Source organism: Elephas maximus, chromosome 2 (assembly GCF_024166365.1).
Source record: "Elephas maximus indicus isolate mEleMax1 chromosome 2, mEleMax1 primary haplotype, whole genome shotgun sequence".
Classification (NCBI taxonomy): domain Eukaryota; kingdom Metazoa; phylum Chordata; class Mammalia; order Proboscidea; family Elephantidae; genus Elephas; species Elephas maximus.
Window position 1 is genome coordinate 192,203,535 of NC_064820.1, and position 17,798 is coordinate 192,221,332.

Genomic DNA, 17,798 nt, shown 5'->3' on the forward strand with positions numbered 1-17,798 from the left:
CTGAAGTCTTTCTGCTTTCATAGGTCTGGGCTGGGGCCCAAGATTTTGCATTTCCAGCAGATATCCGGGTTGATGTTCCTGCTGATGGTGGTGGTGGTCCAGAGATCAGACTTTGAGAACCACTGGTCTAGGAGAGAAAATAAAGTGGGTATAGTCATTCAGTTCTTCCTGATGAAGTCTTCACAGAAGAGGGAAAGGGAACTAAGTGAAGTCCCTACTAGGCTAAGGCTAGCGATTTACAACCACTCTTTGATTTAATCCTTGCAACCACTCTGTAACATAATCCTCATCCCCACTTCTCCCCTCGACATACAGATACTAAAAACTTACTGGACTAATCCCTAGTTCAAGGCCAACTTTTACTTAAAACTCAAAGAATAATGTCCATATACATCATTAAGAATATGACTTTGTTTAATGTAGAAAATATGCTAAATTCTTCTATTATATTCATTACTCATCTAGATTTATGAGAGCTTTAAAATCTAGGTTAATTTAGTAGTAATGATTATACATACACTAAATCGAATTAAATGTCGAGACATTACTTTCTGTCCTACAGAAAAGAAAGGAATGAGAGTTTTACTTTAAGTATAACACTTCTTTCAGATCACAAGAACCGTAAGCCTGTGTTAATTCTGTCAGGATGTCTTTTTAAAACATTGCCAATTTAATTGGTAATTGACCAGCCTTATATTAGAAACAAACAAGGGAGGAATGATGAATTTGAAAATAATAGGAACTAAGACTGACCAAATTCTTGATATTGCAGCCACGAGACTTACTAAAGTGTTCATTGTTAATGTAGTTTTTGAAAGGTTTTAAAAGGTCAACTTGTTTTTAATGGAGCTCAGTGAAGTTACTGTCTGTTGTTGTTTGATAGATTCATACAGAATTACTAAAGAAGTGGAGATTGAAGCAGTTAAATTAAAGGCATTCTGAGGAAACTTAACACATATTGTGAAAATCATCTTTGATCCTGAAATTAAAAGTAAAGCTGGAAAGGAATTTACAAACAAAAAAAAAAAGAAGTTTGGAATTGGACTCACAGGATCTGGGCTTGGAAATGCCTCAGGTAAGTCATAGAGAGAAGGTGCAAACTTCCGTATTTTCCCACTGCAGAAGGTCAGTCAGTACCATTGGGCTGTAAGCTCCGCACAACCTGATGTACTACATTTTTAGGACATTTTATTACTGGTCTCAGCTAGTTTTGAGTACGTGTCCTTCCTATTTCTGTTCTCTTCTGTTTCCTCCTTTGCTATAGCTTTGATGTTTAATGAGGTTGACACAGGGAGCATAGTGAATGAAAAGTAGGTAAGAAGGTGGACATATCTGCTGGCTTTATGGGGACTAAACCAGCTCCCCTGACAATTCATCTGCCTCAGAAATCTTGTTTTTATCTCATCTGTCTTCTTCCTATTTCCCAACTCCTCCATTTATGCCAGCTGAACTTAGAAGTAGTTAAGAGGAAATGTTGAGGGACTTCAATGTATATATGTGTCTCAATATGCCAATCTCTCTCTCTCTCTCTGTGTACATACATATTCTACAAAACGTGTAAAAACGATTGTATCTATCTTGTGGTGACTATTTTGAATTGATCAGTTTGGGTTTAAGGCAATCGCTGAAACAAGAAGTGCTGTTAGTCCCCCCACTCTGTATCTCCAAACCCCTTCGCTTCCTTCTCCAGTGGTTAGCTCTTGCTTCTCTCTCTTTGTTTTCAGTCCTAAGGAGAGACCTAGAAATGAGAGGGCAGGGACTCTTAAGCAGCTTCATGCGGGGACATCCAGAGCTAGCCTTGGACAGAGGAGATCAATAAGCAGCTGGGGCTGACTATCTAGTGACTCAAGGAGGCAGGCAGCAGAGGGCAAGAAAGGAGATTTGCTAGCTGACATTAGACAGACCAGAGGCCTACCTTCAGCCCAGCCCCTGTGCGAAATGGACTACATATTCCCTTTTAGAATCCTTCCCTCACCATCCCACCAAGGTTTATTTGGCATTCATTGAGTACTTGAATTTAAGGCTATAAAACACCTACTCCTTCAAACTAAATTTCTCTTAGAAGAAAAATCATGCAGCCTGGAGGATTAGGGAAAATAAGAGAAAGAAAAGGTTGGGATGTGGAGGACAAATGAAGAAAAGCATGATGTGAAAGTGTGTAAAAAGGCAAATCTGTGGTAGGTAGAAGGTACATGAATAGAGAATATAAACAAGTAGAAAAGAAAAATATAAATAAGTAGTCTTTCGTTTCTGTAGAAACTTGCAGAAGAAGAACAGAAAGGCAAAGAGAGAAATTTTATTCTTTCATATTCTCTTCCTTCATCCAAGTTAGACTGCAAAGTGAGGCCTTCCTGTTGTTTGAGCCACTTCAGGAGTGTGACCCCTGACTTGACTCTGGAGTAAGTTGTGTAGATGTTGAAATGGAAGGAGGAGATAAAGAGAAGAAGAAGCATTAACTCTGGGTGCTGAGTCTTTTTTTCTAAATTTTACTTATTATAGAGTAGGTTGTATCTTTCTCAGAGTTAAGTCTACTGAGCTCATGCCCAAATTTTTGGTCTCACCCAGGAGATTTTGGGGTATTTTTCTGGCCCTGTCTCCATCACATTCACAGAGGCATTTATTGGACTTTTACCCGTGTGGTTGAGTTGATGCCGATTAATAGCAATGCTGTAGGACAGAGTAGATGCCCCATAGGGTTTCCAAGGAGCAGCTGGTGAATTCGAACTGCCGACCTCTTGGTTAGCAGCCGTGGCTCTTAACCACTGGGTTATTGGGACTTCTTGCTAGAGATACCCAAATTGTCTTCCGCCTTGTTTTGGGAAGTAAGACGGTAGACTCTCCTTAGTTGTGAGATGAGCCTGATTTGCTACCTCTGTGTACTCTAGGGAATGGCACAGATTCTTCACCTTAGGGAGTGAAAACAGAATATCAATAAGAGAGCAATTTGAAGAAATGTTATATAGCTAAATAAAAGTACACTTAGGTGCTGTATCTTGCCACTGTGGCTAAATAAGCTTTTGTTTCTAGAAGTTAGATGTTATAAACTAATGCTACTATGTATTTCTGCTTCTGTTTTTAATGTATTTTTGTTATTTTCCTAATATGAGTCTACAGTTTAATGCTAGTTAAAACTCTCATGTACTAAACAGTAGAAAAAATGCAGAATTGTTCTCTGAAAATAATAAGTTACTTTGTGGGGTTTGAAGGTGGGGCTCCTGTGCAGTAAAATCGGTCTTGAATTAGTCTAACTTTCTAAAATTAAAATGACTCTGTTGTAGCCTAGTGTAAGCGGAATGGATCCGCCTTTCGGGGATGCCTTTCGAAGCCACACCTTTTCAGAACAGACTCTGATGAGCACAGATCTTTTAGCGAATAGTTCAGATCCAGATTTCATGTATGAACTGGTAAGTAACATTTCCTTGGATTCTGCTTTAGTTGATTTGGGGTAAAAGTTGCATGGTAGGTTTTTTTAATGTATAGATGTCTGAAAACAAAAAGGGGTGTGATTAAATTAAGTTTCATTCTTGCAAGTATAATTCTAGTGATTTTGAAAGAATGTATGACCCCATTGGAAATAACAAGAGAAAAGGTTATCTAATATATTTAAGTCCAGTTTCTGATGAGGAGAACAGGAATCCATCTCATTTACATGCCAAACTGCTAAAAGACTTTTCAGCTGGAAAATTTAGTGATAACGCCGAACACGTTTAGGGTCAAGGGTATGACGTAGAGAATGTCAGACAAAAATAGCAATTCCAAGCAATATCTGAACACACTTATTGCGTATTTTTAAAAAATATATATATTTTTTAAATTGAGTTTTAGGTGAAAGTTTACAGCTCAAGTTAATTTCTCATACAAAAATTTATACATGTATTGTTATGTGACCCTATTTGCAATCCTTATAATGCATGCTACCTCTTTCCACCCCGGGTTTCTCGTGTCCATTCAGCCAGCTCCTATCCCAACCTTCTCATCCCGCTTCCAGACGGGAGCTGTTCATTTAGTCTCGTGTATCTACTTGAACTAAGAAGCACACTCTTCACAAGTATTATTTTATATTTCATAAAAAAAAAAAGAAAATTTAATCCTTGTCTGAAGAGTTGGCTTTGGGAATGGTTTTAGTTCTGGGTTAGTAGAGAGCCCGGGAGCCATGTCCTTTGGGGTTCTTCTAGCCTCAGTCAGACCATTAAGTCTGGTCTTTTTATGTGAATTTGAGCTCTGCATGCCACTTTTCTCCTCCTCCATCAGAGACTCACTGTTGTTGATATTTGGTTGCTATGTCTTGTGTTCTAGTCTTGGGGTGTTATCTGATGTTACTGGTTTTCTAACTGGAGGACTCCCTTTCGTATTTCTTGTAATTTTATTTTGGTTTTTGCAAATTTCTTAAACTTCTTTTCATCGGGAAGTGTCCTAATTTTGCCGTTATATTTGAGAGACAGTTTTGCTGGATATGTAATTCTTGGCTGGCAAATTTTTTTCCTTTATTGCCTTCTTGCCTACATGGTTTCTGCTGAGTAGTCTGAGCTTAGTCTTATTGACTCTACTTTGTAGGTGACTTTTTGTTTATCTCTAGCTGCTCTTAAAATTATCTCTTTATCTTTGGTTTTGGCAAGTTTGATTATAATATGTCTTGGTGACTTTCTTTTGGGATCTGTTTTGTGTGGGGTTCGATAAGCATCTTGGATAGATATCTTCTCATCATTCACGATATCAGGGAAGTTTTCTGCCAACAGATCTTCAACAGTTCTCTCTGTATTTTCTGTTATCCCCGCCTGTTCTGGTACTCCAATCACTCATAGGTTTTTTTCTCTTGGTAAGAGTCCCACATAATGCTTAGAGTTTCTTCATTTTTTAGATTCTTTTATCTGATTTTTCCTCAAATATGTTGGTGTAAAGTGCTTTATCTTCAATCTCACTAATTCTGTTGTTGAGTTTTTGCAGTATCATGTAGATTTTAGAGATCAGACACTGATTGGAAATGTCATAGCTAAAAACTTTTTCCCCGTCTGTAGGTAATCTTTTTATTCTTTTGGTGAAGTCTGTGGATGAGCATAGGTGTTTGATTTTTAGAAACTCCCAGTTATCTAGTTTCTCTTCTGATGTTTGTGCTTTGTTAGCAATGTTTTGTATATCGTTTATGCCACATATTAGGGCTCCTAGCATTGTCCCTATTTTTGCTTCCATACTCTTTATCGTTTTAGATTTTATATTTAGGTCTTTGATCCATTTTGAGTTAGTTTTTGTGAGTGATGTGAGGTGTGGGTCTTGTTTCATTTTTTTTGCAGATGGATATCCAGTTATGCCAGTACTGGTTGTTATAGAGACTGTCTTTTCCCCATTTAACTGACTTTGGGCCTTTGTCAAATATCAGCTGCTCATATGTAGATGGATTTATGTCTGGATTCTCAATTCTGTTCCATTGGTCTATGTATCTGTTGTTGTACCAGTACTAGGCTGTTCTGATAACTGTGGTGGTATCATAGGTTCTAAAATCAGTTAGCGTGAGGCCTCTCAGTCTCACAAATTCTGACTTCCATTTTCTCAGTTCTGCTCCTATGACTTTCTGTTGAGTTATCTAATTCTGAAATTTTATTGTTAATCTTCTGAATTTCTGTTTGCTGTCTCACTATGGATTTTTGGAGGCTATTAAATTTTTCATTATGTTCTTCTCTGATCTTGTTAAGTTTCTCTAATCCCATGTCTCTGTGTTCCTTGGCTTGTTTTGTGTTTTGCCTGATCTCTTAAAGAGTTCTGTATTAATCTTTTGTATTCTGTCTCTGGTAATTCCAGGAAGTTCTCTTCATCTGAAAGATTTCTTGATTCTTTGTTTTGGGAGCTTGCTGAAGCCTTCATGGTCTGCCTGTTTGTGTGAGTTGATATTGACTGTTGTCACTGAGCCATCAATAAGTTATTGTACTTACTCATTTTATGTTTGCTTACTGTGTCCTAGCTTTTTGTTTTGTTTTGATATGCCCAGATAGACTGCTTCAGTAAACTAGTTTGATTATTGGTGCCTTTGAAGCTCTGAAGTCCTGTCACCAAGTGGTTAGAGCTGTTAATAAGTATATGAGCCTAGGAATTCGTTTGCTTTTCTTGTATGGATTCAGCTCAGGTATCCAGGTAGTTGGACACCAAGTGTGTGGTGCAGGCTCTCACCTACAGTCCCAGATAAGCAGAGGTGATTGGTGTAGGAACAGGTATCTGGCTGCAGTAGGGGGTTCTGTGCTGAGCAAGGCAGAGGACTGACAACTGCCTCTGAGTGTCTGTGAGGAAAGCGTGTCCCTGTTCCCTAGGGCGCCTAGGTGGGTGGGTTTTGCAGCAGGACTGTGGGCACCCAGTGCTGTTGGCTGAAAGGACTGGGAGGCACCACTTATCCTTGGACCCTGTTGAGGGTGGTTAGGTGATGTGGGTAAAGCCGTCAATTCTCAGGCCCCTGATATGGGTAGGTGAGAACCCTATTAATAGGCAGAGCAGTGTCAAAGTCACAAACCTTCCCCTCCACCATATAGCTGAAACAGTTGAAGTTAGACTCAGGTATATACCCTGCTGTACTGTGCGAGTGAGGGCCTACGCTGTTGAAATGGGCCCACACAGGTCTTTGCAGGGGTGAAAGGCATTCAGAGTTTGTGGACCACTTATGCCTGTGCCTAGGCAAAGGAGCTGTTTCTGCCCTGAGTTCCCATCTTAGGGAAGCCAGCAGATTATTTTTTTCCGTGTTTGTTAATTTGTTCCTTTGCAAGGCCAGGAGGATGGCTCAGGGTGTGCAACAGGTCCTACTTCCAACCTGGCCCAGGGAAAGCGGCTATCACTGAAGCCTACTTGGGACCTGGTGCAGAGTGGGGAGGGGTCAGTTAAATGGGAGAGAGTGTTTTTCCAAAGGGGTGTTTTTTGGTTCGCATGGTAGATTAGACACAAGTATTTATCTTTTGCTGAGAGCACTGCTTTTCGCTGATTCTGGAGGCGTGAGTGAACTCTCCGCCGCTTGGACTCTGCCAATGTGAAAAACGTGTCCCAAGTGCCACTGCTTGCCTTACCATGTTTGCACCAGCAGATCTGGCCTGCAGGGTGCTGGTTCCTGCTGGGTGAGGTCTGCCAACTCCTTGCTGCTTCTGAACTCTCTTTCCCTCCTGCTGCCACTCAGTCGAATTCCTCAACTTTGCCTTTGATGTTCAGGGCTCCTAGATTGTCATTTTAATTGATTCACTTGTTTGTTTTGGGTCTTTGTTATAAGAGGGCCCACCAGAAGTATCTGACTACTCCACCATCTTGGCCCCGCCTGAAAAAAAGTTTTTTTTTTAATAAATTTTAATTATATATAACTTAAGCAACACAGAAGCATATAAAAACTGGAAACATGGGTTGCAGAAATCTGTAAATTTATTAAAAACTATTGAATTGTACACTTAATATGGGTGAATTTTGTGTAAAGTATATGTCAATAAAGCTGTTAGAACACTTAGATACACACATGCAAATAAACAAACAAACTGGAAAACTGAAAAAGTCCTCTTTTCCTTCCTGAGTCTTCACCCTCCATGCCCCCTTCGGAGATTTAACTACTGCTAACAGAGTTTTTTCTGTGCATATATAAGCATATGGATAAGCTTTTTAATTGGATGATACATTTATAGATATATTCTGTAACTTCCTCTTTTTAACATAAAAATATATAGTGGACATATATATAGTGGATTACTTGTTAGAGCTCTACTTCATTCTTTTTGATGGCTACACAGTCTTACTGACATTTTAAAATCCCATCTCTAAAATGGATGAGGGGTTATTTTACCCCCCGTACCCAAAAGTGGTTGTAAGGCCTTGCAAAGATCTTATCCTTCTGTGGCTGAGTTCTAACTCTTGATTAGTCTTTGCGCCTATATTTAAGTTCCCAGTTAAGACAGATTTTTCTGTAATGAAGGTAAAGTCTTCATTATTTGTCTCATAATTGAAGCTTATTTCTAAGAGATCACAAAATCCTTAGTAAAAAATAAAGAAATACAAACTTTTTTAGGAAGAATGTTTATACTAAAGCTCAAGAAATCCTTGATATTTGGACCATACTTTAGCTTTAAAGAAGGATGACTTTTAAAATTCTATTGTCAAAAAAAAAAAATTAAAAGTCTCTCAAAGGACATATTTTCCTTTTTTTTTTTAAATTTTCCTTGCCCAAGAGAAAAATATTATACGGAATGTATTATATGGAATAATACATATAGAATGGTAAAAATATCATATAACTAGCCTTTGTCTTGAAATAAAACAGACCGAGGTCAAGATGTGACTTCTCAATTTGATATATAGAAGTGAGGATGGAGGTGAATATTTCCTTCCTAATAATTGTGTGATTTTTTTTTTTTTTTTTTCTTTTTAAATCCTTTCCCAGGATAGAGAAATGAACTACCAACAGAATCCTAGAGACAGTTTTCTTTCTCTGGAGGACTGCAAAGACATTGAAAATCTGGAGTCTTTCACAGATGTCCTGGATAATGAGGGTGCTTTAACCTCAAACTGGGAACAGTGGGATACGTACTGTGAAGACTTAACAAAGTACACCAAACTAACCAGCTGTGACATCTGGGGAACAAAAGAAGTGGATTACTTGGGTCTCGATGACTTTTCTAGCCCTTACCAAGATGAAGAGGTCATTAGTAAAACTCCAACTTTGGCCCAACTTAACAGCGAGGACTCTCAGTCTGTTTCTGACTCCCTTTATTACCCTGATTCACTTTTCAGCGTCAAACAAAATCCCTTCCCCTCTTCATTCCCTGGTAAAAAGATCACAAGCAGAGCCGCTGCCCCTGTGTGTTCTTCTAAGACTCTTCAGGCTGAGGTCCCTTTGTCAGACTGTGTCCAGAAAGCAAGTAAACCCACTTCAAGCACACAAATCATGGTGAAGACCAATGTGTATCATAATGAAAAGGTGAACTTTCATGTTGAATGTAAAGACTATGTAAAAAAGGCAAAGGTAAAGATCAACCCAGTGCAGCAGACCCGGCACTTGTTGAGCCAGGTTCACACCGATGCAGCAAAGGAGAATACCTGCTACTGCGGTGCAGTAGCAAAGAGACAAGAGAAAAAAGGGATGGAGCCTTTGCAGGGTCGTGCCACTCCTGCTTTGCCTTTCAAAGAAACCCAGGAACTATTACTCAGCCCACTGCCCCAGGATGGTCGTGGGTCAATTGCTGTAGGGGAGAGTAGCAGCCTTTCTGCCAGCACATTGGTCTCAGATTCATCCCAGAAAAAGGAAGAGCACAATTATTCTCTCTTCGTCTCTGACAACTTGGGTGAACAGCCAACCAAATGCAGACCTGAGGAGGACGAGGAGGATGAGGAGGACGATGATGAGGATCACGATGAAGGGTTTGGCAGTGAGCATGAACTGTCTGAAAATGAAGAGGAGGAAGAGGAGGAAGAGGATTATGAAGATGACAAGGATGATGATATTAGTGACACTTTCTCGGAACCAGGTTTGTAATACTTGGAGGCCTGCCAAACTGACCTTTCTATTGATATTTTTAAATAGATAGCCTTGCTTTGGGTAATTTTTTTTTTTTTTTGGTCTTAGTGTGGGGATTAAATGACTTAATATCTTGGCTTGGATATTTAATGTTTTTTTTCTTCTTATTCAAACCGCTCTTAAATAATCACTTTTGCTTGTGTAGCGGTATATGTGCTGATTCTTTGAGGGCCATTCTTAGCTTATCTTACGTGAAGTGATCAGATTTGTCACTCTTGACCACCTGTTTGCCAGCACATGGGTCTCAGATTCATCCCAGAATTTATTGGTTTAGAAAATATTTCTGTTTATGCCTGTGTCCTTCTGTTACAATTGAGATAAGTTAGGAGTACCTAGAATGGTGAGCCAAGTGATGATGGTTATTAGTAGTCATGCCTACAGCCAACAAAGGCTGCTTAATGAGTAATGTAAAGGAGAGCTGTTTCTTTGTTTCTGCCACATCTTTCATTTGCACAGTATTTTCCCATTCAAGAAAAATGCATGCTATAATTTAATGAGCACGAAGGAAACTTTGCTTTTTTTTTTTCTATATACAGCACATATAAATAAGAGGGAGACAGAAAGTGAAACCTGTGGAGAACTAATTGACCTCAGCATCTACGTGCTTGGACTCTTGCCACTGTTGGCTCGTGCAGTTTGTTTATAAAAATGGCATTGCCAACTGGTACAGTTAAAAATACACAAAGAAGTGAAGATCTTCAGATTTTAGCAAAATTATTTTCTTCGAAAATAATGTTAGAGCTAGTAATTCTGCATAAGAACCTAAGAGTTACTAAAAAGAAACTTTATAAGTTCTCAGAGAGAGCTCTTTTGTTGTAACGATGATCGCTGGAATTTCAGGCAGTATAAACATTGATATTTAATTTCCTGAAAGGATTTTAAGTCACAGTAGCTATATTGTAGCCAGTGAAGCACTATTATTGCTAAAAGACTTTCTTTTTGGTGAAGTCTTTCTACTCTAAATGCTTAGATTTATGTATTTGACACAAGTTGTTTGATTTGGGTGGAGTTTCAAGTAAGCAAAAGGTGTTTTAAGTTCAGTGTGGAAGAAAAAGGCTTATGCCTTTTCTTTGGTTTACTTTAGAACTCTATAGATAGAATAAATCATCTTTTTCACTTATCAGCAGGAAAAAAAATTGTCTCAGCAAATTAATAAAATGTGCTTTCTTTGAGATGCTTCGATGTAAGTTGTTGTGTAGGTAGTGGTAAGTTATGTAGCTCCCTCCCTAAGTGGTCCTTAAAGTCTTAACAAATCAGCCCTATTGCTTTGAGTCCCATATTTAGAGTTAGCATAGGAGGGTAGGGGAAGGGCGAGACTAAGAGAGGATGGGTAATAGCTAAGGGAAATGGAAAATATGGGGAAGGAAATGTCTTTACCAGCTGGTGTTTAAAGGAGTATATAAGTCAGAGTGGGTAAACCCTACCATCACCAAAGCAAGCAAGAAATTCTGGTTGTATTTTTGCTTTTCTTTGACTTTTTTCCACTTTAAATTCACCCTTGACCTTTTGACTTGGTTCACCTGGATAAACGTGTTGAGAGGTGAATGGGTCCCTGAAGAGTTCACGCAGTAAATCCACCTCCATTTCTTTTTTCTCAGCCCTTTGATCCTCACTGAAGAGGGAGCCAGGGTTGTAGTTGGTGTTGTCCTGGCATTCCACATGCTCTTGCCTTGTTTTCATAGAAGAACGCTCATTTGTGATCTTGTTGATTGGTCGTAAGCAACCAGGCTAGAAATGCATTAGCTAGCACTCGTCAGGGTCAAGTTCTCATCTTAGCCTCATCTAACGATTCTAAATGGTCAGATGGCATTTAATTCACTCACTTTCAGTTGACTTGAAGAAAACCCCTTTGGTCAGTATTCCATGGACTAGTGTCACAAATGATAATGAATGGTGTGCTTTAACCACAAAATCAACACAGTTTTGTGATATTATTTGGGCTTTATTCACATTTGCTAATGAAAACTTCCCCACCTCTTAGAAGAAAGAGCTGAACAAGTGACTTCAGTGATACAAAAATGAATTATTGGTATGAGGCAGGAAGAAATTCTTTGACGCAGGGATGTGGGGATATTTATATTTTATTCAGTGTGCTAGTTTTAGGGTGGGTTGATTGGTTTAATTTGTAGTGGGCAGTTTACAAAGGGCCTTTTGTGATGGCTAGCTCCCTTGATGCTGTTTCTTGGCAGATGGCTACAACAGTGCCTGAGCTTACGAAGTTCCAGGAAAGGTGTAAAATGGAGCTTCAGTCCCTGTTCTGGACTGGCTCCCAGGTTTTAATAGAGCCTATTCTGTATATAGGCTAAACAGTTTGGGGTCATGGAATTACATGGTTCTGACACTAAGAATTGGACCCCCAGAATGAGGGTTTAATTTGTAATCCTCACTAAACATTTTCACAATTGACTTTACCAGATTAATAGGACTAACCAAAGATGTGTGCTTGGAATTTTAGGCAGCATGTATACTTTTCATAATCATACCAGAAAGGAACGGGTTAGATCAGCATGGTGCTTCAGCAAATGAAATGAAAAGGGAAATGGCTTGAGGGGAAATGTTGCATTAACAAAGTTAATCGTTGATTTGTTTTTTTAAAAAAAATTTGAGTGCCGGTGTCTCAGTTCGGCACTGTGCATATTAGGTATTGGCTATACAGAGATGTATACAGAGATGAACAAAACAGACATGATCCTTGTCCTCATGGAACTTATAGCTTAGTGGGTTTATTTACTGCTGTGATTACTCAGAGTGTTTTAATGTGTTTATGTGCACCATGACTTGATAAGAGGGGAACGCAGGATGAGAGTATCTTAAAATGAATTTGACCACGGAACTCACTTGGGCATGAAAGCTTATCTTATGGCAGTAGTATTCTCCAGAACATACTTTGAGAAATATTTCATTACCTTAAATGCTAGGCCAGTGACATGGGCCTATAATTCTTCCTTATTCTACTTGATCACAGGCGTCTCTATATTGAAACGTGAGTGTCTTTAGCTAACAGGTCCATAGTTTGTAGGTGTGATGGTAATTTATGGTGTGTGCTGTTAGAAAATGTTACTATATTAGGTCAAAGAAAATTGATGGCTGTTACATATTTTGTTGGAAATAAAGCTGAATATATATAAGTAAATAAAGCTGGTAATTAATTTGGGTGGGGCAGAGGAAATAAAACTATTTAAACTTAATATGGACTATATGCAAAAAAAAAAAAATTCCATTTAGACCATTTAGCTTGGCAGGCACAGGAAAAGTGGGAAGCCCATTGGGGCTAGGGTAACAAGACTTCTTGAGCCATGAGGCCTAAATCAGTCCTAGCTCTGCCAGATCACTTAAACCCTACATGAATATGTTTCTTTGTCTCAAATGGGGTTAATAACCTCTTCCTCACTAGCTTGTTAGAAGTCTCAAATAAAATATGTGGGTACATTATATGAAGGGAACAGTGTTTTGCCAGAAATCCAGGCCACATGAGGAGAAACAAAGTTAGTTGCTAGCTAAGGGAGTTTATCAATAAAACCTGGGAATATGAGTTGCCCGAGGAGGCTGTATATAAAATTTTTTTCTTGTGGTTTGGGTTGGTAGACTTAAATAAGGAATACCAGCTCTTGACATTGGCAGGAAGGTGGGAGTATTTTGATTGGTGCATCTGCCTATGTTGAGGTGTGCCCACCTCAACTAGGGTAATCTCTGCAAGTCTAATTTTTGCTTAGCCCAGTGGAGCAAGGATCTTTTTTAAGGCAACTTCTGGTGGCACGTTGTGGCCCTTGCACTTTTTCAAAACTAGGTTGATAACTGAGCGAGATAAAATCCTTTAATTTGAACTGAAACGTAAGTATAAATAAGCAAGCCCAGGCTACTGTTTTATGCATCTACTACAGTTTTTAAAATCAGACTTCTAGAAATAATTGTGTTATTGAACTGGTGGGTCATTTCTTAAGAAGAACCTAAGGCTCACAGCCACACTGCTTGGCATATTGTACCACATGTGCACTGTCAATGCCAGTGACACTATAAAAGCCTGTTCTGACTGCTGCCTAGAAATCATTCTGCTCTCCTGCTTGGTTTTGTCCTGTTTTTAAGTCATGTTTATTGAAGTATAATTTTCACACGTTAAAATTCACCCTTGTTTAAGTGTCCGCTTGTATGAGTTTTCAACAAGTGCATGCAGTCTCGTAACTACCACCACAGTCAGGATCAGAAGAGTTTATGCACACCCCACAATTCCCTCGTGCTCCTTTGTAGCCACCCCCTCCCTCTACCTCCAACCACTAATCTACTTTCTGTCCCTGTAGCTTTTCCTTTTCCAGAATGGCATATAAGTCGAATCATACTCCTGATTGATTCTTACTCTGAAAAAAACTTGGTACATTTAAAACTTTTTTTCGAAACACAGATGTCATTACTTTTTCAGTGTCAGTTCCAGGGGAGTCATGTTTTCAGGAGAGAAAGTGGTCATCTTGCTTGTCAGTGCCACCGAATTGTTTTTCCCGGCCTCTTTTTGGGGGTTGTTTCTGTCCTGTGCATGGCCCATCCCCATCCCCCATGTACCTGGCATTAATAATGAGGATTACATCTAAGATGGCCATCATCTGAGGGTGTTTTAGATTTATAGGTCATCCTGGTGATACTGGGGATGACCAGCAGCTCTAGTAGCTCAGAATTAAGTATTTTCTAAACTTCCTATTAGCAAGGAAAACACTTCTCATCTTAAGGCGAGAATATATGTAAATTACTTCAGTAAAATATGAGCTAGAAAAGGCAAATGCATTTTTATTTGGTAGCCTGTGTGAAAACTGTCATATTTTGTATTTTTCCAAAAGAGGTAGGGTGGGGGATGGAAAGAAAACCACTGCTGCCTCACAAAACTCTGTCTTGTAGAACACCACCATAGAAATGCACACAGCTTTCTGTCTGGGAATGTTTCAGATACAGAAATATTATAAGAAAGATGTTGTAAAATCACAGTATAGTGTCGAAGTACCATTATTACCTAATGGTACTGTTGATACTCCTGTAGCTATATTTCATTGTTCTTTCAATCCTACATGAAGATACAAAAAGAATTTTATACCTTAACTTACAAATATCAAAGAAAACCCAAGAATTATAAGTAAACTCAAGGAGGATAAACAGTATAATCTGTATTTATTAATCTTCAAATATTTTATGAGTTAGAGATTTCCATATTAAAAGTTATTTTATAGACTTGGTTTATTATCCTTGATATGTCAGTAATGTTTTCAGGTGAAAAGAAATATTTCAAATGATAAATAGAAGAGATTTTTTTTTTCTTTCCTGATTGGTTTATTGAAATTCATGAAACTTAAAAATTGGGATGCCTTTTTTTTCCAAGGCTATGAAAATGATTCTGTAGAAGACTTAAAGGAGATGACATCAATATCCTCTCGGAAGAGAGGTAAAAGAAGGTACTTCTGGGAATATAGTGAGCAACTTACACCATCACAGCAAGAGAGGATGCTGAGGCCATCTGAATGGAATCGAGATACCCTACCAAGTAATGTGTATCAGAAAAATGGCTTACATCATGGTAAGAGGGGACTGCTGTCGAGTATGTAGTGTCACTCATTGTAGGGCATGACTTTAAATAGAGACACTAAACTATATGCTTACTCAGTGTCCTGAGGTGCTCAGCCGTTTCCTGCAAACTGGAGAGGGAAACAGTAGAGCTGCTGTGCTTGCCATGACTGGTCTTCACTCACAAACAGCTTTTACCAGTGTCTAGAGACATCACCTGGAAATCCTGGTGGCATAGTGGTTAAGAGTTCAGCTGCTAATGAAAAGGTCAGCAGTTCAAATCTGCCAGCTGCTCTTTGGAAACCCTATGGGACAGTTCTACTCCATCCTGTAGGGTCACTATGAGTTGGAATTGACTCAAAGGCAACGGGTTTGGGTTTTTTTTTGGTTAGAGATACCACCTAGGCAGGAAAGAAGGAATGTGTAAAAACTGTTTTGTTTCTAGTCTCTTTTGTTGCACTTACCCACTCCAGGAAATAGTCAGGAGACTGCTGATTCTTGACCGTCCTCGGTTGCTATAACCAGAAGGGTTGGAGAGAAGGAGAATGAACTTTAGCATTTCTCTTTTCTATTCTTGCCCAGTCCCTAGGCCTAAAGAAAATAGAAGATTGGAATAAAAAATGATGGTGGGGAGAAAAGGGGAGGAAAAGGAGATGAAAGGAGGACTAGTTAGTTATGGAGAAAAAGAGTGTAGAGAGAAGAATTGTAGGAGTTGGGAGAAACTTATGATCTTAAGTAGGCTAAATTTTGAATTGTGAATCTGAGAATCTGTAAGTAGAATTTCTTTTGCACCAATATTATTTTATGTTAATCCGAAATTCTTACCAAAAAGGGGCAGGGAGATCCTCTAAGCTTGATGTTCAATAAACAGTTTAGTAACAACTCATGCTGCAGATTTAATTTTCTAAGTATTTTTGAGGATAGGAATTTTATCTGAAGGCTATTTGTGCCTTATTTCCCATTTCCACTGGCACCTAGCTCTTTGCCCTGCTCTTTCTCCGTAAATAAAGACCTGGTTTTTGCCTTCAGATGTTTTTTTTCTACAGGTCCAATAAAGAATTCCAAGTAACACATGCTGAGTACTAGGGAAGTTGTTCAGTGTACTGTAGGAGTTCGGAGGGCAGAGCCACCCCTTTTGCCTGGAGCAATAGGGCAGGAAGCCTTGAACCTTCTGTAATGTTTTTGATTAAAGCAACCAAAGAAGAGCTTTCAAACAAGGTGATCCTTACTTGTTCTTAAAATTTTGAGTCCAACATAAAACGTATACGTCTGACAACTTTTCATTCATAGCATGAAACCTTTTAGTTTGGGTAAAATCTCCAATATTATACCCTAGCCCTAATTTTTGTGTGCAGCTGAACTTGGATTCCAGGCTTGGGATTTGTGAGGCTTAGGACTGCTGTGCAGATAATTAAGAATTCATCAAAATAGGGCTGGAAACCCAGGGATGGAGAAGGATGGGGAAAGGCTGGAACTGTGCATATTGCCCCCTTTTCTTGCCGCCACAAAGTGTAAAGGGGAGCAGGCTAGCCCTCTGGATGGGTTGCTAACATGCTGAGGCTTCTGAAAAAGAAAAGTTGCAGGGAGAGAGTGGTTTAAAATACGGCTGTGGAAAATGTCTGTCTTGTTAAATAAAATCATCTTATTTCAATTTCTTTTAAACAATCTATAGGAAAATATGCGGTAAAGAAGTCACGGAGAACTGATGTAGAAGATCTGACTCCAAATCCTAAAAAACTACTTCAGATAGGTAATGAACTTCGGAAACTGAATAAGGTGATCAGTGATTTGACTCCAGTCAGTGAGCTTCCCTTAACAGCCCGGCCAAGGTCAAGGAAGGAGAAAAACAAGCTGGCTTCCAGGTAAGTGATAATGATGTTCACTTATGGGAATAAAGTCTAGGAGGCGAGGTCAGATTTTAAGTGAGCTTTTATAGAATAGATGGTGCTAAACCGTTTATTCAGAAATATATTTTTCTTTTATAAGTATTACAATGAGTATTGTAATTTTTCCTTTGGATGTAAAAGTTGGTATTTATGCTTCATGAAAAAAAGTTTTTTTAAGTGGGGAAAGATGAGTGGACTTAAGTGCAGTATATTAGTGAAAAATTTTATCATGGCTTTGTTTTTTTAATTCAGTAACTCATGTTTTTTGAGGTATAATTTATATACAGTAAAATTCATTCCTTTTAATGTACACTTTTATGAGTTTTGATAAAGATATCAATTGTGTAACCACCACCACAGTCAAGATATTAAACATCTTCATCACCTTAAAAAATTCCTTCATGCCTCTTTGTAATGTATCCCTTCTCCACCTCCAGCCCATCACCGCCACTGATCTGTTTTCTACCCCTATAGTTTTGGCTTTTCCAGAATGTCATATGGTTGGAATCATAATAGATGTAGCCTTTTGAATCTGGTTTATTGCACTTAACATAATGCGTTTGAGATTTATCCCTGTTGTTACACTTCGTAGCAGTTGGTACCTTGTTATTACTAAGTAGTATTTCTTTGTGGGGATGTAGTACGGTTTATCCATTCACCAGCAGAGGAACATTGGGTTGTTTCCAATTATTGGCAATTAGGAATATAAAGCTGCCATAAACATTTGCTTATGGGTTTTTATGTGAACATAAGTTTTCATTTCTCTTGGCTAAAAACTCAGGAGTATATATTTATAAGAAACTGCCAAACTCTTCCAAAGCATCTTGTATATACCATTTTATATTCCCACCAGT

The 17,798-nt window shown here is 38.7% G+C and overlaps 1 protein-coding gene across 3 annotated transcripts in view; it reads left to right on the forward strand.

The window, feature by feature from the left end:
* CREBRF (CREB3 regulatory factor) overlaps positions 1-17,798 on the forward strand; it is a 65,110-nt gene that overhangs the window by 19,032 nt on the left and 28,280 nt on the right. For 2 of the 3 annotated variants that reach the window (XM_049874325.1, XM_049874326.1), the window contains exons 2-6: positions 884-1,075; positions 3,279-3,404; positions 8,387-9,470; positions 14,877-15,071; positions 16,731-16,920. In XM_049874325.1, the coding sequence (XP_049730282.1) occupies positions 1,067-1,075; positions 3,279-3,404; positions 8,387-9,470; positions 14,877-15,071; positions 16,731-16,920 (1,604 nt within the window). In that variant the 5' untranslated portion in view covers positions 884-1,066. Of the gene's footprint in view, positions 1-883; positions 1,076-3,278; positions 3,405-8,386; positions 9,479-14,876; positions 15,072-16,730; positions 16,921-17,798 lie in introns of those variants that run through there. The other variant, XM_049874327.1, reaches the window with a different exon arrangement.